This window comes from Anopheles maculipalpis, chromosome 2RL (genome assembly GCF_943734695.1).
Source record: "Anopheles maculipalpis chromosome 2RL, idAnoMacuDA_375_x, whole genome shotgun sequence".
NCBI classification, from domain to species: Eukaryota; Metazoa; Arthropoda; class Insecta; order Diptera; family Culicidae; genus Anopheles; species Anopheles maculipalpis.
Window position 1 is genome coordinate 96196922 of NC_064871.1, and position 22603 is coordinate 96219524.

At 42.8% G+C, this 22603-nt stretch overlaps 4 protein-coding genes across 5 annotated transcripts in view; 1 reads left to right on the forward strand and 3 right to left on the reverse strand.

Moving 5' to 3' along the window:
* LOC126567999 (sodium-dependent nutrient amino acid transporter 1-like) overlaps window positions 1-22603 on the forward strand; it is a 322406-nt gene that overhangs the window by 251158 nt on the left and 48645 nt on the right. The window lies entirely within an intron of this gene.
* LOC126568014 (protein CBFA2T3) overlaps window positions 1-22603 on the reverse strand; it is a 416394-nt gene that overhangs the window by 228891 nt on the left and 164900 nt on the right. The gene's annotated exons all lie outside the window — the stretch shown is intronic.
* Window positions 1-22603, reverse strand: part of LOC126568156 (large neutral amino acids transporter small subunit 2) — a 148384-nt gene that overhangs the window by 108258 nt on the left and 17523 nt on the right. The gene's annotated exons all lie outside the window — the stretch shown is intronic.
* Window positions 9863-13122, reverse strand: LOC126567686 (uncharacterized). The gene is made up of 4 exons (XM_050223903.1): window positions 12956-13122; window positions 12827-12873; window positions 10727-10791; window positions 9863-10660 (listed from the first exon to the last, which is right to left on the reverse strand). Exons 1-4 carry the CDS (start codon window positions 13120-13122, stop codon window positions 9863-9865), a joined length of 1077 nt encoding a protein of 358 aa, XP_050079860.1.

A 22603-nucleotide genomic window follows, 5' to 3' on the forward strand; every position in this document is an offset into this window, starting at 1 on the left:
GCTGCTGCTGCTGCTGCTGCTGCGGCCACAGGTTCCTTACTATAAGCTTCTCTGCACCCCTTTGCAGTTCTGTTGTGTTCGGTTGCAGTTTACATTCAACCAGCTCACCTCAACCACCAGTCAACACCTTCCCAAAAAGATGAACAAAGCGGTCATAGCTCTCGCCGTGCGGTCAAATCTTTGCACACCTCGCACAATCCACAATGTTCCGAGTTTTAGGTACAATCATCCGGCCAAGTAATCGGTACAGCATCGAGACGTATGAATGGCTGGTTTATAGTATGTTGTTTTGAAGCGGCTGCATCGTTCGCAAATTCTCGAAGGGTGTAATGAGTTTCTGGAGTTTTCTTCTTCCTTATTTTCCTTTTTTACTGATACGTCTCTCTCTCGCTTGAATTATACATTAAAGGAATACAAACAATTAATTTGTCTTGCATTTATTCACGAAGATTTTGTTTATCATCTCCTCTCTCTCACAAATTATTAAAGTTCATATCTCTCCTCCAGCAGCTCAAAGCTATCCCCATCCTGTACCATTATTTTTCTTTTCCTGTCGCACTACACGTTGCTCTCCACACTAAGAAGCAGAACCGTTTGCAGCTTTCTTTAGTTTCCATTCTTACGCGAACGACCTTGCAAGATCATTACTTTTATTTTTCACCGCCCCAAAGCGATCCACGGCGGCAGCAGTAAATCTTCTGCTCGATTTGATTATTTTTCTTACTGCGTGTCTCCGTTCCGTTCTGTGTTTGTTCCTTCACTTTTGTGTTTTTTGTTCTTGGTTTGTGCCTTGAAAAAACATGGGCCTTAACAGAGAATGTAAGATCGTTTTAGCCTGATGCAAGTTAATTTAATATGATGAGTTTGAAATGGAGTGAATGTGCAGGTGATACGTGCTGAATAAAAAAAGGAAATTGTGCAATGAAAAGTCAAGAATATTAATTTGAGACAGTATTGCACATTTATGTTATGAAGTTTTTGAGCTTAAGCTTCAATTCTTTCGATTAAGTAAATCAACTTCCAGCCACTAGCCGTTGAAATGGAGGTAAAATTATTTGTAAAACTGTTTCCGAGTAGTATGAACAACTGTTTTCCAACGTCAGAAGGCTAATGGACGTCTGCCCGAAATGGTTCGAATTACAGGTTGTATCGACCGGTGGCAGGTGAGTTTCTGATGGCTTTTAAGCTGTCGGCTTCTTTTTTTTGGCTTTTCGATGGCCGATCTGTTCTCGCATTTAAGCAAACGGTGTAGAAGTGTTCTTAAATCTCTTTTTTTATGCCGTAGCTGGCTTAAACCGGCGCTTATGATGAGTTCACTATCTCTAGATTGCCGTCTGGTGCCTGTTTTATGGATGTCAAGGTTAAAATAAACAGGATTTGCAAAAGCAACAAGTGGCAGCTGGTATGCAGGAAAAAGACATGATTTTTTTAATGTTTGTGCTAAATCAGTATAAATTCCAAAGAGACCATGACGAAACAGTTTTTTTATTGTCTCAGCGGATGGTGATTTTGTTTTTTCAGCTTTTCTTTAAATTTTTTAATAATATTTAAATGAACAAATATAATATGACATATGTTACGACTTTTTGCCATCTTCAAGGCAAATGTAGGAATCCTTGTTGCGCTCTGTACAAGTCAGGAATGTCATTTTTCTTCGTTCACCTGTGACTAGAGTTGTAGAGTAGAGAAAGATAGCAATTCAATGGAGGAGAACAGGTCTTATTGCGTTTGTTGGGAGATTTGTGCAACCTGAATTGCAAAATTCATCATTATCATTCTTTGTACTTTTTTAGAGGATAAACTTTTCTCTGAACTTAGATTGAATTATTCTATATTTAATCATGTTCAACCTAAATAAACCTCAAAATCATAAAATTAATGACATTGTCTTTCTTGTCTTTTTTCAGGTGCGTGCTCGATTTCATTTGAAACGATGATCCCATCCCATGGAATCTGCAAGTATTTAGAAAATTCACATTTACTTCGACCATAAACACTACCAAAAACATCACCCACCAGCAAAATATGCTGCTTTTCTGAATGATCGATAATCGGCTCACGGTTACCTCCCCGAAGGCGTGATCAATTTGTCGGCAGGTTTTCATCTCCCCGTGCCTAGGTGCGATAATAAACCGTGCGAAATGTCCCTCGGGCGTTCGGGCGCGGAACATTATGCTTTTATTGTTGTTTGTGCTTGCACCTTAGCCACTTTCGTCTGGCTGTCTGGCCTTTTTTGTTGTTGTTTGTATTTTTGCGACGATGGTGATGCACGTCACCAGAGGTGTGTGTGTGTATGTGGGTGTGATAGAAGAAGAAAATTATAGGTGTGATAATTGAAATATGATGTTTGATTATCGTTGCTTTTCAACTCGTGGCCACGATCTGGCGTGTGGGAAATTGATTTATTGGCGGCAAAGAAAGGTTACATTCGTGGAGCTAATAGTGTATCGTTCGGGTGCAGGCTACATTCGTTAGGAAAAGTGTCTTGTAACTTGTTTCTTAAAGCGCTATCGGCTTTTTACTACCGATTTAAATTGGAAAACATCTCTATTTGCTCTCACAAAATCTTTTTCAAGCAAAACATTTTAATCTAGTTCTAACAAATGGTGCCATAAAAGTATTCGACGATGCGCTATCTCATCGACTTCTGGTCTGATGGTTCACGTCTCTTAAATCTCATTCCGAGCCCCGGAGTCGTTGACCTGCACTGTGGAGTCAATGTTAGAACGATCTAGCCAAATCTAAAACCAACACCGCGAGTCGTTCGTGTAAAGCTAATGAAAATGTTTAACTTATTTTGCTGTGAAAAATCAGCAATCGATCGGCCATTTTTTTATCGATCATCAAACTCCAATCGACTGGGCTTGCGTAGCTGCGGTGGCTATTTTGGTGTATGGTGGAAGAGTAAACCAACAGCGCATCACGTCGAGGGATTTCGGTGAGCGCGTTTCCCATACTACCGACGAAACGAATTGATTAAGGTTTTCGGCAAGAAGAGAGCGAATGATTCAGATGTTTGTTGGTGATCGGGCAATCCGGAGCAGGTTGTTTTGGGTTAATCTTTGAAATTGAGGCATGAAATGTTTTTACTGGAGTTTTGCCATTTTTGTATGCCAGCTTCTGATCGGGGAGGGTAAAATGGAGAATCATCGTGTTGTGGCATTTTCATGCAGCAGTCTTGAGATCATAAAGTTCTTCCGATTTGGTTTTTCTAACAGATGCAATCGGCCTGTGAAACAACTGGCTCAAAGAGCAGGCATAAATCCAAAGGTTTGCATCTACTTTGTATTTCATAACAGACGAGGAGCGATCTAGAGATATCTATGTAAATAGTTTGGAATATTTATATAGTCGATCTCTTATAGTAGTAGAGTTGTGGGATCAGTGTTATCAGCAAGATGTACAGCTAAGTATTGTCTACCTGCTAGTTGTAGTATTTAAAACAATTTTAAAGTATTACAAATGTACAATTTAATTTGTAACACTATCTTTCTTGCTACAGCAATATCAGTCCAAACTGCATATAGTTTAACTTTCACTTGACCTTTTTCCATTATTACAAAGCATAACCCGTTGACCAGACCCAACTACCAACAGTCTGCTGATTCTCAATGTCACGAAAATTACACTCGTCGCCAAGTTTTGCATCTGTCCAACCATTCATCCGTTGACAGTTGCAATGCATTTCAGACAGAGCAACGATCTTCGAGGTGGTTACCCACTTCAAATCGATCAGCCTGGGATGCCTGGGAAGTGGTGGCAGTGAACCATTCGTCTGTTAAATCGTTTGCCGCGTTTGACTTTGACATTCGACATTTTTCCTACACTGTGTTCCTCACTTTCGAACCGGCGGATTCCTCTGCTGGGAACTGAAGCAAAAATGAGGCCAAAGAAATAAAAACAACCAAACCTGGGTTGTTGTGATCTGTTCCCGGGATGAATCGCCGACATCCCAAGGATGAGTTTCTGTTTTGGAAGGGCAATGCGCTGGGGCTGGCCAATAATTGCTCTGGCTCGACTTCCAAACGGGACGCTTCCATCAATAAAGTTCCGAAATATTCGTTTTTTGAAAAGAAACGCAAGACTACAACAGACCTTCACGGGCATCCAAGTCGCGGTAACGCATTGTGACAGATGCGGAACAGCACCCAGTGGAAGCAACGCGCATATCTGTCTGGCCGTCTGTCTAACTGTCCAAATGGCAATGCGTTCCGTCACTTTGCTTAACCCATCGCGTCACGGTGTCTACCACTACCGGGTCCAGCGTAAAAGCGGGTTAGCGGGTTTATTTCTGTCCGTCCGAACCGTCTCTCTTCCAAACCCTCCCGGAATGTACCACCCCACCTATCCAGGGTTGTATGGCGAGTATTTATTTTTAATTTCCCCAACATCCTAACAGCGGGAACGCGCTCTGCAGAGGGAAACCCGAGCAATTAACGTCTCCCCGGGTTCACTGCTTTACATACGGCACATCAACTTCAATTAGACGGGACCCGATCCGAATGGAAACGAAACACTGACACATATGTGCGGATGGCCGGCCAGCCAGCCAGGCTGGCCTCAGTCACGTGCAGTTTTGATGAGGGAAAGGAGCAAACGAAAAACGCGAAGAGTGAATGCAACATCCGCGTATCTCCGGGACATGCTGGAGAAAAATAGGTTGAGTGATATTTGCACCGAAAGCGGACAACACTACACAAAAAACATAACTAGCGCTGCTCTGACGACTGCAATGGTAATGAAACTAGTGGCTGGCGGTGGAAAGAAGAAAATGAAAACGCATGCATAAAAGCATAAACGCTTTCCTTGCACAAAAACAGCCCCCGAGAGTGTTGCTGGTGTGGCAGTGTAACGTGCATAGGGATTCTAATGAATGTTTTCTTTTAGCTTGCTCGGTGGGAAATGTTTGGAAAAAGCTTTCGTTTTGTAAATTTGTCGGAGCAATGAGTAGGTCGATGTGAAGTGAAATAGAAAAGCAATCAAGCTTACTGTTCTTCACTGCCATGCACTAGACTGTATCCTTGCCAGGAATATGCTTTTCCTTCCAAAATTTTATAATTCAATGGTAAATCAGTCGTCGACAGTCGAGAGAAATCCGAAAACAAACAAACGAATCTGTTTATAAAGGATCATTTTTAAAAGTTGTGGTCTTTTTCTGTTCAAATACAGATCTTAGATCTCCAATGGAAGCCATTTCGGATAAAGATATCATACGCTCGTTGAACTGGATGTTGAGGTGGTAACACAAAAGCAACTTATATCGAATCATGCCTCCTTCTATCTATCCAGCAAAGAAGTCATGAAAGCCAGTCAAAGCACGCTCAATTTAGTATTAGTTCTTCTCTGAACATTCAAACAAAATGATGAGACAAGACAAGACGTAAGTGTTGATACCCTGACTTTCGGGAACTCCTGGATCTGAGACTTCCTTATGGATTTTCATATCTTACAAGAGATATGAACCATATCCTGGAAATGGTTTGCCCTGTCGAGAACCTAATTGTGTAGAATTGGTGCAGAACCGTCAAACGGTCTTGATCGCTTGACGCTAATTCAATCATGTAGAAATTCTTTATAGAGCTCGCCTTTGTAGAGAAACCTCCATTATTATCATTTTTTTTTTTTGTAAAATTCGTCCAAGGAAATATTGAAAGTATTTGTAGCAATTAAGAAGAGCCAAATTGTCTGCTCTTCAAGACAATGGCAAAGAAAGAGCCAAACTAATAAAACCTTAGGGAAACAAGCTTTTTTTATACATGAATTTGTTGCATTTAACGAAGACTCTATGCAAGGGCCACTTACACATCTTTTCAACAAGTTGATTTACTTTGACAGGCAAATTCTACCAAATCAATGTATTTCAAACAGACAAAACCCATGCTTTTACCGGTGGGTTATGTCGTGAAGAATAGTGACCCACGTTTCCTCCAAATCACACACACACACACACGCTCACGTGGTTCACTTTCACATCGTGTCCACTCCCCTGACGGGACGGGAAGTGGATCAGATCGGCTTTCGAATCATCGAAACAGCATGCTCGAATGAGGCAACAACAACAAAATGTATGAAAAGATGGAATTTTGCATCCCATGAACATTTACTTCGGCACGTTGGCAGGCTCATTGACAGCTCGCTTTCCCACTGGGTCACTATCCTTTCCCCAGCCCTGCTGGAATGCCATTCCCAGTGTGGCGTGACCTCGACAGAGGAAGGAACTGCTGCGATGTGTCGTTGTCGTCGTGGTTTCCGTTAGGAGTTCTCTGTTCGCTGCTGTCGCTGGCAGTGATATTTATTTAGCATGAAATAAAAATAAACCACATTGATGGTTGTGCAGAAAAATGACTCCCGAAGGATGGTGGATGGTGGGGCACCCACCGGTAGGGCGTGTGGGGGAAAATCACGAACTTCCTGCATGCACACACCACCACTGATGTCGAGAAAATGCTCAACGAGAAAAACGGAACCTCCGGAAGGGTTGCCGAAACGGTCGGGTGCGCGTGAGAGAAAGAAGAAATTTTCGAATTTATTTGCATTTTGCTCTGATTATTAGCCTTCTTCTGAGGATGGGAAGAAGGGGGACGAATGGGTTTTTTTTTTTTTTGTGTGTTGAGGAACCCTTGCCCCATTCCATATTTCACCCCATTTATGATGGACTCCCTTAAACACTTAGGGACAGCCCGAATGGAATATGTAAGTGTCGATCGTCTGTCGAGGCGAGGTCTGTTCAAGAATCTCAAGAGTGCTCAATGTGTGCTGCTCAGCTTCCCAACACCCCTGTTCCGTAACCGACCACCCACAGGTGTCTCCCTTTAGCTTCTATAATGGCTCGTGCAAGATTGTAAGCGCACGGAGTTTGTGTTGTGTGTTTTTGTTTTCCCGCGAATAGTGTGCACTGCGTCGCGAGCGCTTAATGCTCACATGTACTTGCTAGCTATAGGCTGGTGGCCGTCCCACCGTCCCAAAAACCCCTCACAGTAGAAGGTGTCTCATATTCCGGAGCGCTCACGGCACACACACACACACCGAGAAACGGGGGGAAATGAAAAATCGTGAGCAACCGTTGAAAAGGCCATCACCAAACGTCATCTGTAAATGGGTCGTAGCTTGTTAGCCAGGGTTATGATCGGTTCGGAGAGCTTTTGTTTTTTACTCCACTTTTTCTTACTGTGTCTGCTTGGTTTTTCGCAAACTATCAAACCCAATGGGCTTATGGGTTATGGGCCTTTTGCTATGATGAAAAGAACGTGGAAAAGTCTAGCATATTCCGGGACGGAGAGTTTTGCTGCACGTGTGCAGCTGTTGTACACTGATGGTGGGGCTACAGGGCGCGTCTTGTTGTGTGGAGTGTATTGTTTTGTGTCCTTAAGAGTGTCAAGAAGGACTGGGTGAGAAAGAACGAGAAAGGCTGGAGCGGTAGAAACCATTAATTTCAAATATGAACTCTATGAACTGCTGCGATGATAAGGTCGCAGAAAAGCACCAGACCTATGGGTGAGTGAGTATGTTTGAAGGAAAAAGGCTTTTGAAATTTTAAGAACCCTAGTTCTCTGCCACAGTCAACCTTAACCGCACGCTCCTTTCTACCAACTGGGTTTGTTAGATTGCTCCACCCTGAAAGAAAGGGACACCCTTGGGTTACAGGAAGAAAAGGGCATCGTTACACTGCACATTGTAGAGCTGCAGAAAATAGCTCTGCAAGAGCAAATGAACTAATCTCGTGGGGCAGGGCGTTGTTTTCTTCTCTTTTTTTTTTTTTCGATGCAGTTAGCATCATTGTGTGCGCCGTTTACTTAGTGATGTTCGCTGGTTCTTTCGCTGTAATGAGCTGTTTATTTTTCTCTTTTAGTTCTGGGTATAATTATAATTTAATAATATACTTCCTTCGCTTGCTCATTTTTTTTTACGTGGTTAATGCTCATATTTGCTTCTTCATTATCATGGACTTTCTCTGTCTTTAGTTTTATTTATTTTAGCTCTGTTGCTTTTTGTTTTATTATTATCCTGTCTCTAAACTTTTCTTTCGTTCTTTTCTTACTAAGGGCACAAGCGCCCTTAATGTAACAAACGTATTATTAAACATTTATTTTCCGATACAAGTGTCCATATTGTTCTTCAACACCCAGTCGATGTTTTGTTATATCATTAGTATAACCTATAAACTATGGAATATCTTTCATAGAAAGTACCGAACCAGTTGAAATGACCAGCTGAAGATGCATTTATTGGCATGAAAGACGTCCATCAATTGAATGTTACGCATACATCAACCTACCCTTTTGCATAAAATTAATTTTCTACACATGAGAAACAACTTCTCAAGGGCCTAAAGAAACATATTTTCAAGCTCATGTTTTATAACCGTTCACAAAATACACCCTCCTCTCTCTTGCACCATCTTCTCACATACACTCCAGTAATGTAATAGAACTATGCTTGCGCGAAGGTATGACCATCCTTCACACACATCGAGAGCGACTTCTTGAATGGCGTGATTCCCGGTTTCGGTACATCTTCAATTCGCGCATCATCGGCTGTGGCCCATGTTTTTTATTCACAACCCATCCGAACCAATGTTCGCAAAGGAAACAATAAAACAACACTGTAACGGTAGCCTCAACAATAGCCATATAACATCATCTTCCCTTACATAACCTCTTCGCTGGTCCGTTGAGCCCCGCCAGGCCCTTTCGAAACCGAAGACGACTTTTAAATTACCATCTTCTCTGCGGCCGAGCTCAACCACATAAAGTGTTATAATAATAATGCATATATTGTAGTATGGATCCGTGTCCGTGCAACAACTGGGTATGGCTGCCCTGGGATACACCATACCCCAAGAGGGGGAGGCATTTGCTGGAGCACGAGCGAAGTACACGTGTGCATTATGCTCGCACTTCCCTGAACAAATTCGTCAAATCCCGCGGTGGCAGCCTCCTGACCACAGATACTGCCGATGCCTCTTGCTTCGAACGATCCAGTCCAGCGGCATCCAGAAGACGACTTTCAATCACGTGACCGCACGCACTAAAACGATCTGATGGATGTGTTTATGGATGTGCACGTTGGCGGATCCGGATTGTATGCGATGATGGTAACGTGCGTACCCCCGAGGCATTTTTGGTACGAATCATTCATTCGGTGTGGGAGCAATGTCCCGAAAGCGGCATATAACGCGGCAAACAGCGCGATGCAGCGAATTTGTGGTTAGAGTGTTCCATCCGAGAGAAGATCAACTGTCCTTTCACTCGGTGAAGGGGGATTACCTGCATTCAGTGTCGGATGGATAGATGTGCTCCCGTCTAGTAATTCACTTGAATTGCACAAGAACAATATGGGTTTGACATAATGCAATAAATTACGTTTGTACGCTCTGGTGTTGGATTATGACATTGCTACTCTTCAGAGCAGGACATTTGAAGATCAGACTAGAGACAATACGAATAGCTTTTTGACTTATCAATTAAAAGGACAAAACGACGAGAAAACAAAAAAGTCAAACTAGTCATAAAATATTTGCATCTAAAAATTACTTTAAAATAAATAAATAAAGTTCAGAAAAAAGTGATAAAATTATGATACACAAAAATAGATAACTGAACACAAAAAAAAACAATAAATTACAAAACAATAAAAATACCTCTGAAGGATAAGGAAAAGAGGAAGTTTTTTTGTTCTAAGAATTTAACAATTTCCAAATATTTATCAAACCTTTTATGAAATAAAAATTTAATATCTACTAATATCGAAACTTTTCAATCCAAAGAAAAATCGCTCGAAGCCGACAATCGTTTAAAGTTGCACTCTTTAATGCAACAAAGTTTCTGTTGCTGTCCCCTTTTCTCCCGAGCTACCCGGCTATTTATCGCTGCTTGCTTCTCCTCCAACTCGCCTTTGTGTTACGCTCAATTTGTCGGAAATCAATCAGCGGCGACTCATCGTCAGATTGTTGTTGCTGCTGCTGCTGCTGCTGCTGCTGTTGCAGGCTGCACCGGATGGAATGTGACGCTGCCAGGGGACGCACTTTAACTTGCATAATTGGCCTATCGACGTCGGATCGTGAAGTTTCGCCATAACTTTCGTCGCACTCTTCCGACGCAGTTAGTTCAATCGCTTGGAAAGCGAATAATGTCACCGAAGCGGCCCTATTTGCTGCAGGCAGTCCTGAGTAGGAGAAGGAATGTGATTGAGCGTAGGTTTGCCGATCGTCGTCGTTGAAGGACAGCAACGATTCACCGGAATATGCCAAATTGTCCTCTACGTCAGCAGAGAGTTCGAACGCTGAATGTTCTGTGGTAAAAGAAATATCCGATTCTGCAGCATTCAGCAGTTGATCCTCTGTAGTGGATGGTTCGGTCGCTTCCTGCTGCTCCACCTGTTGCTTTTCACTGTCCGAAGAAGTGGATGACGATGGTGGATGGGGAGAAGCACCGGAAGGTGGCTGAGCCGTCGTTGGGAGCCTTTTCATTAAATCATCAATCTCATGTGCCGTCAGCTTTCGGTGGGATATTTTTAATTGGGCTGTGTTCGAGTACCAGCTATCAGCGTCACTGTCAAACTTTTTGTGACACCCATCGTAGGTGTCAGCGGGTGAGGTGAGAACTTTGGACGCATTTCGTACGTTTTTGATGATTCGCTGCAGTTTTTCGGCTGTTAGAGACTGAAAAGAGGTTGAAGAATGGAAACGTAGCACTAATATGCTGGTGAAAAACTGTTTTGAACTCACATCGGACGTTTTGGATGGTTTAGATTTGGAACCATTCATGTTTGCTATAAACAAACACGGATAAACTGATGTTCGTAAAAACGGGAGCCTGCTTTGATTAATACGATGTTGATTTATAGAGAGTTAAAGTACTTCATGGAGTCAAGGAGTAACTTGGTTTGAATATCCTTTCCAGGATTAAAGTTCTTCCTCAGTACTCAAAAACCTCAACACATTTTTTCTGACCTGCCGTTTATAACTTTCATTTCATTACGATCTAAATGGGATTTGATCACATTACTGCCGGATCACAACAACTTTGTGTAAACAGCATCTTACTGATTGTGGATAAAATTTTAAAAAATTCGAACACCTGCAGTCCAAAAGCAAATTTGTAAAAAAAAAATTGACGCCTTCCTCAAAAATAAACAAAACTTCCACTTACAATGATCTTAATTCTTCCGCACAAATTTTTGATCATTTTCTCCCTTAACATCCGTTTTATAAGCATGTCACATATCAAATGAAACTTCTTAATTATTGCACCAACGTTTCACTGTTCGGTCATCATTCATTTCCGAGAGTGTTTCGAATCATCAAATGCTCAAAAAGACTCCATTTGCACCATTCATATTACATTACGGTTGACCGCGCCGTAAATTTATTCATGAGCGAATCCATTGATTCATCACCCAACGAAAGGATCCCTTCTGAAGTCATCTTGTAAACCACAGAATTTTCCACATTGTTGACAGGATTTCCGGTTGTGCAAGTTTCGTTGCCGGCCGAAGTAGTAGCGCGACACACGAACGACGGACCACATGGTGCTGCTGCGCATCAATTATCTGTGTGGCCCCATCTCTTGAAGCGGGCGGGAAAAGGACAAGCCAGTAGGAGAAGGGAACCGAGTTGCTGTAAATCAAACAACATCTTGACAACACTTTAATGACCAATTTCGTACCGACCGACCCGAGTCGTTCTAGTCTCGGGGTTACAAAACTGCCAAACTGCAGTAGCAGCAACGAAGGATCTCTTGCCACAGCACTCTTTGGCACCATCGTCATCATTTGGTGCGGTAGTTTAGCTGAAACAACTTCTTAATTTCCTTTCGGCGCTCGCTGGGTAAGCCAGAAGAGTACGATTTGCATTAAATTTTATGACGCCAACCGGTGCTTTATGGTTCGTTTTGGTTTGGATGGCGTAAGCTCCATCCTCATCTTTCCACATCTTAAGCTGGTGGTTCATCTTAAAATAATAAAAACCCAAAGGCTCCAGGGGGGCACCAATCGGAGGAAGGAGGGTCCGCTTTTCGACATTTTCCATGCCCGAAGCTTTGTTCTCCCGATGATGGAGTTAGAGGGGGAAGGACAAGATGAGCAGTGATTGATAGTGTCAGTAGCAGCGCTAAGCAAATAGAGCCCTCGTACTGGGTTGAAAATGTGCTGTTGGCAAATTTTGGCAAAGTTGAGGAAAGCTGAAAATGATTTCGGCAGAGTTGCCCAGAGGGGGAAAGTTAGTGTCCTGCTGAACGAACGATGAAATATGTCCGTCGAAGAGCAGGACATCAACAATGCCGGTCGCGTGCGACCGAAATCCAGCGAAAGGAGAATTCGTCCAGTCCCTGAGGACATGAAATCTGGTCCTAAAAAGATTAACACAAGACTGCTATGAAAATGAGCATTTTGATTTAAGATTCCTCGAAAGATCCATGTTATAGGATACTTTGAAGGTTTGTTTTGAGAGCAAATCACAGTTTTTCATTTCCTGTCTTAGTTTATTTATGAATTCTACATCACGAAACTCTTTTCTAATTAATGAGCTCCACATACTTAGTTCCAAAAGATCCTCCATTAGTGCATGTTTAAGCTCCCGTTTAATTCGTTTGACTCGTACTGCACCTCGTACTTCTACATAATTAATGCCGATGCAGCTGCAGAATGCACGGTAGCAGTGGCTTGCCAAACTTCATTAGCGATATAGGCTTATCTAGCTTCTTTGGCACCCCCCTCTCGACCCAAACACACCAACGTGTGTGCGTGCGTTGTACATTGTTTTGCAATTATTCCGATCACAGCCCGAAACGTAACCTAAAGGATAGAACACAGCCCGGGAGTAGCTTACCTGCTAGGTGTGGACATCTGGCGGTGCTAAGAATTGTAGAATAAAACCTGTAAGGGAAAAGATTCTTGTGGCAAATAGAAATAAAAGACCATTACGAAGCGTAAGCCTCTGGCAGTCTCTTCCATTTACAGTGGAATACCTTGCGAGCGAGAACTGTTGTGACCGTGAAGAAGACCAGTGAAGATTTCCTTCCAAAGCTCATGACACGCTACGGGGGTTTCCTCTGTCGTGTGGCCATGGTAGTTCAATGTCATCTCCTGGTCGTCGTCACCATCGTTGTCGCCATCTTGCACCATCGTTAAATTGGCGTTTACACACTAGCCTAGCTTCCAGTCCAGTCCAGTCCAGTCGTGTCCCAACTTTGGTGCGCCCGAGCCGTGAAGTTGGATCGCAGATAAGAATTCACCGATTATCAATGTGCATTTTCGTGTCTCGCGCACAGATGATGACACGTCGCATGGAACGGTCATGCCTCTGTTTTGCTATGAATCTGTTGGATCTTTGGGGTGCCTTCGGGAAAGAAAAAGGGCTTTAATAGATGCTTGGTAGTACGGCTGTAACTAGACACACTACCCTCGGAGATATATCTTGTCGCGTTGGAAGAAGGATGTCTGGAGGAGCATTGAATGTCCATTTGGTGTGTGTGTTCTTCTTTGTCGCCCTGCAAATGTCTTGAACTGCTTAGCCCAGCGGGCTATCTCAACTGTACACATACACTCAGAGACACGGACATTGGCAGTATCAATGATGGCGTCAATGGTGGTTGCCAATGCACACACGTTTCTGAGATTTGTTTCGTTCAAGCAGAACCAAGAGAAATGGTCAATGGCCCTCGGTTGGCTAGATTGTTGCATGAGAAGAATCTTTCCCTCCTAAAAACCTCTATCCGCTCCCCTACGATCCCGAGGGATTTGGAAGGTTGCAAATGAATGCAGATGCTCGTTACTCACGCTTCTCGACATCGGTGACCACGCGGACGCTCCAACCCAACATGGAACGCGCCATTGCGCCTGTAACGCTGATTAGGAGATCTTGCCCCGATGCACTCGAACTGTCGAACCTGGGCGCACACAGACAGTGTTTTATTCCTCCGTTTGTATTTCGTAAAGCTTCCAAGAGGACACAATTAGTGTGGTGGTTCAGCAAAAGATGGGAACACGGTAGCACGGATTGAGCTTCAACGGCACCATATATGGGTCTGTTGCGAGGTGTCTGCTACTGAAGGTACATCGACACCTGCGTGGTAGAAAAAAAGGTACCGATTGGAGCCATTTGGAGTTGGCTAAACGGTGTCTAGATCATCGGGTTTTATGTTTCTGATTCCTAATTTGATTTCAAATTTATGAAGAACTTCAAAAGTAAGAAATATTGCTAAGTAGATACACTTGTTTTGATTGAATAAGATACCTGATTTAAAATTATTAAATTTGTCCTACCAAATTCATCATAAGCATGAGTAAAATATTAAAAATTCTCCCAAAAGCACAAGTTTTCTTATTTCGATAAAATCGATTTTCGCACAAACATGCTTTCCCTGCTAGGCGTACTTCATCGCTCCCCCTGCAATTTCCATTCTTATTTAAACGTCATCGATCATGCTTTCCTGCCATCCCCTACATTTGGTTTGGTATGAGAGTTTTTGTTTGTGTTCAAAAAAAAACAACAATCACTCCACACCAACGAGAACAACACCAGCACAAAAATAGGAAATTGCAGCGGATGGTTTGCGGTGTTTTCGCAGAAACTTTTCAAAAACACGTCCCCAAAAATTTTGTTCTCCCCACGAGAAAAAAAAAGCCCCAGACTGTTCCTGTTTCCGTTGCTCCAGGCGATGCGCAGGACGTATGTGCCTAGTTCCTAATTTCCGCACATCGTCAGTCTCCATTTCCGTTCGGTTCGATGTGACAACACACATCCAAGAAGCCAAAAATGAACCATTTGGAGAGGCATCCTGGAACGACCCCGGGTAAGGGTAGTATCGTATATCGATTGATTGAGTTTTTCTCGGAAGCGGTACGGTGTATACTTTTGAAAGTCAAACATTTAAATCACAACGTAAGCGAACCGATGAGCCTGCATGCTATCGGGGAGGGATACGCACAGCGCTCAACAATAATACTCTTGCCTTGATGCTGTGAGATGCTCCATCGAGAGGGAGAGTATCCATAGCAACGAGGGATCTAACGAGTTTTGGGGGAAGAGCTTTTTTTCGGTAAAAAGGGATGAGATTTTCAAGAACTACGGAAACAACACACACACACAAACGTGCAGTGAAACCGGATGGATTGTAAAGTAAAAGCTTCGTTGAAGGACTTCGTTACTACGACGAGCGCCTAGAAGAGGCATCAATGGTAGAGAACCCGGGATGTTTAAAGTATTATGCAGCGTGAGCATTAAGCACACATGCCTACATTATCCGTTGTACACAGGAAGCGTTGTAACAGAGCGTTGGGCGAACATGGTTGAGTGTGAAATTGTTGCCATCGTTTCTTGAGAATATTGTATGATTTTTGTAACAATTACTGGCAGGAAAAGGAGTTAAAGCTTTCTTTTTCAGAAATTCTGATCTAATGAAGATGAAAATGAAGCTTAAGAAAGAATATTTTTTCTTGCTAGCTCATAATAATTTCCCAGCTGCAAATGCTTCAATGATAATTTTGATTGGTTTTCTGAAAACTGTACATCTGTGTGCTTATATTAATTTAAAACTGTTTTGTTTAGTAAAATACACGTTAATGCAAATACCAAGTCATGTTTATTTTTATTTTATTGTATGAAACAATCTTCTACAAGAGAAATAACAATATAGAAATGAAGAACATTCTATAAAAGACCCCTGAACATAAGAAAACTAAATTAACAATAACATTTTTTGTTTAGATAGAATGCTGTTGGCTGTTATTAGAAATAACATTGTTCTTTTAGAAACAAAAACATACAATTAATTACCTTTTTTTTAAATAAATTGTTGTCATCGAAAATTTATCCCAAATTTTGATATGCTACAGAGTGTATCCTGTTGCCGCATTGTTTTCGAATTCAATTAACTTGACGAAACATAAGGTACATACATCGCTATGCTACCTCGTGCATGTGTATCTACGCTTACTTCCCGTTTTTTATGCACTCCGCTCAACAATGATCAAAAATAATGATTCGCCATTTTTTATTCCTGCCTTCGCGTCCCTTTTATTTCCGTAATTGGATGAATAATTCAATAAATATGTCAAGGTTTTTGCTGAACGGGCGAAGTGCGCGAGAGAGTGCAAGACTGCAGTGTAACGCACGTACGTCCTTGTTCTTCCCGTGCGGTGAAAACCGTTCCGGAATGTGTTGAGTGGGTTTTTAATGGGATGCTGTGCACAGACACATGCTGCACACTTTCCTTTTCGTTAATAATTGCAATAAGTTCTGATGTAAATTTTGTGTACACATTTTGTTTCTATTTCTCTTCGCCCTGTTTGCCCCCGAAACCATCCAGAATGGGTTGTGTGTGATTCCGTGGAGGAAAGGGGTAAAAAGAAGGAGGAGCAGGAGGAGAAGGATGTGATTTATTGGCGTAGGTTATGAAATTATTTCGCATCATTCACCCACCACACAGGACAAGCTGAGGCGACTTGAGGTGCAGTGCAACAAAAATGCGATCAACAATGCGCACACCGTCGCTGCTAGGTAGGCATGAAACAAATTTATGCTTCAGCCGGTGCATATAATACGCCGAAGGGCACGTCCATCTCCCCAAACTCTCGTGTTATTGTTGTTGGCCCTTTAGCTTTCCGGATGGAGCAACTTTCGCTTTCAAAGTATGAACTCTGTTGGACAAGAGCCACCCAAAAAACAACACGCGAGAGTCCGTGATTTGGGCGACATGATTTTGCTTTTGCTTCACACTGATTTGGGTTGAGACTATGTAGCATTTTTTTTTTTTGACACCGATCGGAATGCAGTTTTTGGATCAGCAGCACACGCCTTTCTTGTGTGCGGGTATGCTTTGGCCGCGATAATGCTCAAGTGGGGGAAACAACCCGAAACCGGACCCATTTACGCCGTGCCTTATTCACTCAATCGCATGATGGGCTGACCATACGCTGGTGGATTAATCGTGCGACATGCAAACTAAAGCTCCCAGTCTCACCACAATCCCGTGGTTTACAGGTAAGAAATGGGGTTGGGTCATGGCAAAAATGCATGCAAAGTGTGGCAGCTGATTTCACACCACCACCCCGCCGTGTGAGTGTTTAATTAAATCCTTTTGATTGATCCCATGCTAAGTAGGCTTTATGATCGTCAACAGTAGGCAGCAAGCAACAGGCTAGCTCTCACTGATATCAGCACTCACGCTGCCATAAGGCACGCGATCACCTACTCCAGTGCTGCGGCGAGCAAAAGAATATGAAGGTGGTTCCGAAGCTAGCGAACACTACCACCAAGAATACCGGTCCGTTATTCAACGCGTTTGCGGTCACTCATAATCTTTCCCTGCCCTCGCGTTAAACGGTAATGATAAAAAAACGCTGAGAAAAAATCCTAGTAAATGCAATGCTTATGGTATCGTAAAGTTTCAAGCATTTCTGATAGGTTGAATGCCGTATTTTGTTCCGGTTTTGGGTTTTATTTTGCACCCAGCCATGGTGGTGACGCCATGTTCCTTAAGATTTTGTTTGCCTTCGCTGTATAGTGTACGGAATTCCAATGTGAAAACTTGTTTATTCACTTACATCATTTTGTTGGCATGTTTTAGCACCATAACTGGTGATCAGGTTTGGTAATAATGCTGGCTTGTTAATCGTTTTGAAGTGTTTCTTTTTTCTTTGGAATGTACCATAATAATTTAAGTATCTTTATGGTTGTTTAATTAATTGTGGCAATGGATTACAGCTCTAGTTGCGCTCGTGTAGATTAAGAAGCTTTTTAGGGTCATAAATCGCTCCATAAAATTTATTTGTACTTCAGTTCTGCAAAGAACAAATTGTTTTGTTTCAAAGTTAAAGAAGAATAAACACAAGCAAATTTTACAGTTAAAAGCGTTGAAAAATATTGACAAAATATTACAATCAATCAAAAAAATATATAAAAAAATAAGCACTTGAACAGAAACATTGAACCAAGTCATGAAGGAAACTAACATAAAAAAGAAAAATATTGTTAAACTTATATGCAAAACTTGTCTGAACCGATATGGAGTTGTGTTTGATGTTTTATCCCCCATTTCGTTCCTCCACTTTTAATCCATTTCCCCACACTCCATTGAATTATTCAAATGCAATAAATTTGCCAAAGAATCTATTGACACTTAATTCCCAAAACACTCACTCACAAACACATTCACTATGATGCAATGCGCCTGCACCTAGGCGCCCTACTCGCACAACAATAAAACACCTCCATTCGTCACATTTCGAACGGACATTTGCCGTGTTTGGCCGCCCAAACCTGGGGTTTTCCAACTTTTTTTTCTTTTTGCTATCTAATTGAAGTGCTTGGTCAGTAGAGTCCCGGTCCGGTCAGTTAGCTATTTGGGTGCAAGTAATTCAATCGCATAATTGATTGTCGTCCAGCCGACACACGATGACAGTAAGGTACGCGCGCTCGCGCTTTTCCAGTGCAAAGCGCAGTTGAGTCACCATCGGGCTAATTGAGTCATCGGGGACTTTGCATCGAAGGAAGTGGGGCCTGAGTTGGAGTATGATAACGAATGGGGACTGGAGTAGAATTGATCGCCGCCCTATCCAAATGACTAGAACGGATCGATTCTGGTAACAATAAAGCGTTGTGCAGAGTCGATGACAAATATAAATCACTCAATGAAATATTCTATTCACCCCCATTATACGGGGAGAGGACGTTGGAAGGCTCCAGAGACTAATGTGTCTGTCGGTGCATTGAAACCATTCTTTCACGGTGTCCTTCAAAATGGACACCGGAATGGAACTGCATTTGTGATTATGTGGTGGGCATTCAATATGTCACTTATCAAAGGTATGAACCCATTTCAACACACTTCCTAACCTACATTACCGGCTGGAACTCCACTTACAGTGCTCCATTTTCCAATCCTACGCAACACACACTGTACGCCACATTCACTTTCAATTGTGCGCAAAATAAACGAGGCGTGGGCCACGAAGTATCGGAGATGAGGGCATGAAGATGTTCGAATGTGGTCCTCGCCAAGCCTTTCACGCGGAGAAGGTCGACTGTGTATGCCTCGAACCAACCAAATGTCTGCAAAAGGATATGACGACTAAACTTTCGCATCACGTCCGTGGAAACGGAATGGACATGGAGCTATGCCGCGAAACAACGGGCAAGGAAAGTGATCAAATTACTTCTCCAGTAACTCTCTCCCCTTCAGGTGCGCGGCTGAAGGTTCGCACCATAAAGTTCCTTGGATTGATGGATTACGGCGCTCTCGAGTGCCGATTTGCATTATAAATGCAAATTTCGAAGCGTTTCCATAATTCTCTCCGGCTCCGGCCACCACACTATGGATCCGGCCTCCGCGATCTGGCGCCGGCCTAGCGCTCCTGCTGCTAGGCAATGGAGAACAATATATTCAAACATGCTAATGAAGCGTGTAAAGCATACGGTCGCTGTTTCGTGCACCTTCCGGGGCTGATAAAGCACCGGCTCACAATTAGGATTTGACCGTCCACGATATCGAATGACCCACGGACTCTCGCTCTCTCTCCCTCCCTCGCAGCGGGAGAAGAGGTTTAGGCGAACCGCATTAGTCCATTAGTTTCATCTTTCCTTGCTTCGTGCTTGGTGCGCGATGGAAGGATCAGTCTTAGCAGATTTTATGCATAATTACACCGATCGGTTACCGAATGCCATCACGGGTAACGCCATCTAGAGGAAAAAGCTGCAAACTTCAGCAAACGAAGCAATTGAAGTGCGGCTCGGAAATTGATTTTGCAAATAACTTACTGCATTGAGTTCCGCGTGACGAAATGGAAGGAAAATTTATGCAGTTCTTACTTATGCAAGCACCAAAATTTGTTTTGTTCCATTTAAATCCTTCCCCTTTGTACCCGTGGAAGGGAGAGTAAATTTGAAACAAAAATTGCAATTTCTTACGCCATTCGGGCGCCACTTACTCTGACTCCCGCCCGGTTTTATTTTATTATTATTTGTTTTGTGGTGACCAACTGCGCGTAATGGTAAAATGAAATGTAATCTACTTTCACCGGATCTGTTTCTGCTCTTTATTTTATTTTCTGGTGAATTGAGGTGGTAGCTTTTGGCTTTGTATAAATCCCAGCTTCCATTTTCCCAATGCCATCCCGGGAAGCGGGAATATCCTGGATGCATCTCCTTGCGCCATTTCTGGATGACCGGGATACAGCGAGTGAAAGCTGACGCCCATCTCCAGCAAACGTGAACTCAATTTTACCCCTCCCCTGACGTCTGACAGTACCTTAAATTCCAGATCTTAGCTTGTGTATTCGGTGGCGCTACAAAATGGTCCCATCAAATGCAAAATGGGGAGCAATCTGACACACACTTGCACGCGCTCCATTAAACACCAGACCGGTGCTGACGGTTGTGTAGTCTGTGGCTTTTGAAGGGGTTTTCATTAGGAGCAACCCATTCTAGACGTGTGCTGGTGGGTTCTTAAGGCGCTAGAACTCGGCTAACCTACCGCCTGTGCCCTTCCTTATCTACCACCGTATTATCTTTAATTATATCCCGACGTAAATCTTGTCCCGGGCGTCTCTTTGCTCATGCAAACCTCACTGCTCGGGTGTTTATGTTGTTGTTTCATCAAGCGGTGAAGAGTTCATAAATTTCCCTACCAAGCTTTGCACTCTTCCTCACCTTGTGGGTCTTCGTCGAATGATGGTCCGTATAGAGACAGTTGGATATGCTTATTGAATGAGGTTTAGAAAAGTAAGTTGACAAGTATCTATGATGTTTTGAAAGATTCAAATATTACTCAACACTTAGTAACGTCATAGAGAGAATTGATGAAAAATCTTAAATTTTAATTATAATTTTCTTTCGTTAGAGCACTGTGTCTTGCTGGACGATTTATTTCTAGTTGAGATTGTGGGCACGGCACGAAGCAAGTAGGTCAAGCGAAGCTGCGTGAAATGATGAAATTTTATCACCCGGCAACCACCGAACCACCGAAGTTTAAAGTACGCGTTCTTCTACTAGATAAAATCGTCTACATGGCACACACGCTCCAGGGAAAGGTCAACAAATTATTCCACGAATTGTTGGAAAGAGACACGTAGGGGAGATATTGTAACGTTTTCCATTAAAGCGCCCCATTCGCCACCCATCTGCGTGTCTGCGGGTGGTCGTAGACATAATGTGTAATCCTTCTCTCCTGTTTGCAGAGAAAAAAGGATACGATTACACACACACACACACATTACACCCTTGGTCGGTGTTGCATCGTGTCTGACTGATCCTGGCGACCTCTGTTCCTGGGCAAATCTGGAGGAGACACTTTTTTTTATTCTTCCCCTGCTCAATCCATGGAATTGATACCATACACTCATTCCTTCCTTGATGGAGAGCCTTTGTGGAGAGATGTGCACCACGGGGACATAATTTGCATGCACGGATCGTTACGCTTTTTCCCAGTTTAACGAAACTAAACGTGAGGCGAGATATGGCGCGATCCCTTCTGATGGTGGTCGGTGCATGACATCGCATCGACCTATCAGCTTGGGCTGATCTGGATTCTCTTTGTATGTGAATGTGTGTGTGTGTGTGTGTGTGTGTTTTTTTTTTCCCTTATCCTAGACCTCCTTTCGAGGACAACTCCATCAGTAATGCCACCAGCAGAGCAGTGGTAATTTGAAACTCACATGCAATACAGAAAGAGCGTGAGAGAGGTTGGCGGTTTGAGGTTCCGTTTCGCTGTCACTCAGAGGACACAGAGACACAAGCCCCGGATCGTGTTCGGGCTGTGCAGTCCTTCTTTGTGACTTCCTTCACCCGTTTCTGCACGTTAAACACAAGTGTCATGTGCAGCATGAAAAGATACGCCACACTGTTGATCCTGTTTTTTTTTTGCCTTTGGGAACCTCCTGAAACTACAGCTGAAGACGATCCCCCCAGAAGGGTCCTTCACGATGTGGCAAAACGCACCCCCCGGTGCGGTGGGTTGTTTTCTGGGTATTTTTAAACTCCTGCTGCTTTTTGAACTTTGCAAAAATAGGAAAGCGGGGCAAAGAGATGATTATATTTTCCAGTTACAGTCTAGTTACAGCTAGTCACACACCGTACTCAGTCCTAGTAAACCCGCACGTAATTCTACGAAAATGCGATGCAAAAGTTAGTTGTGCGTTTGGGGGGAAAATAATCCACTCGACCAAAGGGGAGAGTTCGGAAAGGGGACAGAAAGGGAAAAAGGTTAAAGCTTTGCTCAACCGTTCCCAGACCAAAAATACTTGGAACTGAAGGAAACGTTGTTCAATCTGAAAAGCCTTCTCCAAGCCTACGCATACGATGATAGTGGGGGTAACAAAAAGGGAGTGAAAGTAAAGGAGTCAAGTTAAACATCCCAATAAAAGCAGTTAAGCCGAGAGCGAAAGTGCGTAAATAAAAAAATGGGATGTTTCTTTTTAAAATGAGAAATCGTCATGACTTCGGATGTAGTTATTAGGGATATTTTCTTGACAAATCACATAAAATGTCTGAAACTGTAAAGATCAGATTTTTTCTCTCTCCCCCCATTTACCGATAGAGCGAGTCATATCAACACCCAAAAAAGCCACTAAGCTGCAAAAAAGTGACCGCTTTAGAAAACTGTAAAGG

What these genes read in the sequence shown, in the direction of transcription:
- LOC126567686 (XM_050223903.1), bottom strand. Translation starts at nt 13,122, where the DNA reads ATGGTGCAAGATGGCGACAACGATGGTGACGACGACCAGGAGATGACA. An exon ending in CAGATGTCCACACCTAGCAG is followed by an intron (nt 10,792 to 12,826) that starts GTAAGCTACTCC and finishes TACGAACATCAG; the next exon opens with TTTATCCGTGTTTGTTTATA. An exon ending in AACCATCCAAAACGTCCGAT is followed by an intron (nt 10,661 to 10,726) that starts GTGAGTTCAAAA and finishes ACCTCTTTTCAG; the next exon opens with TCTCTAACAGCCGAAAAACT.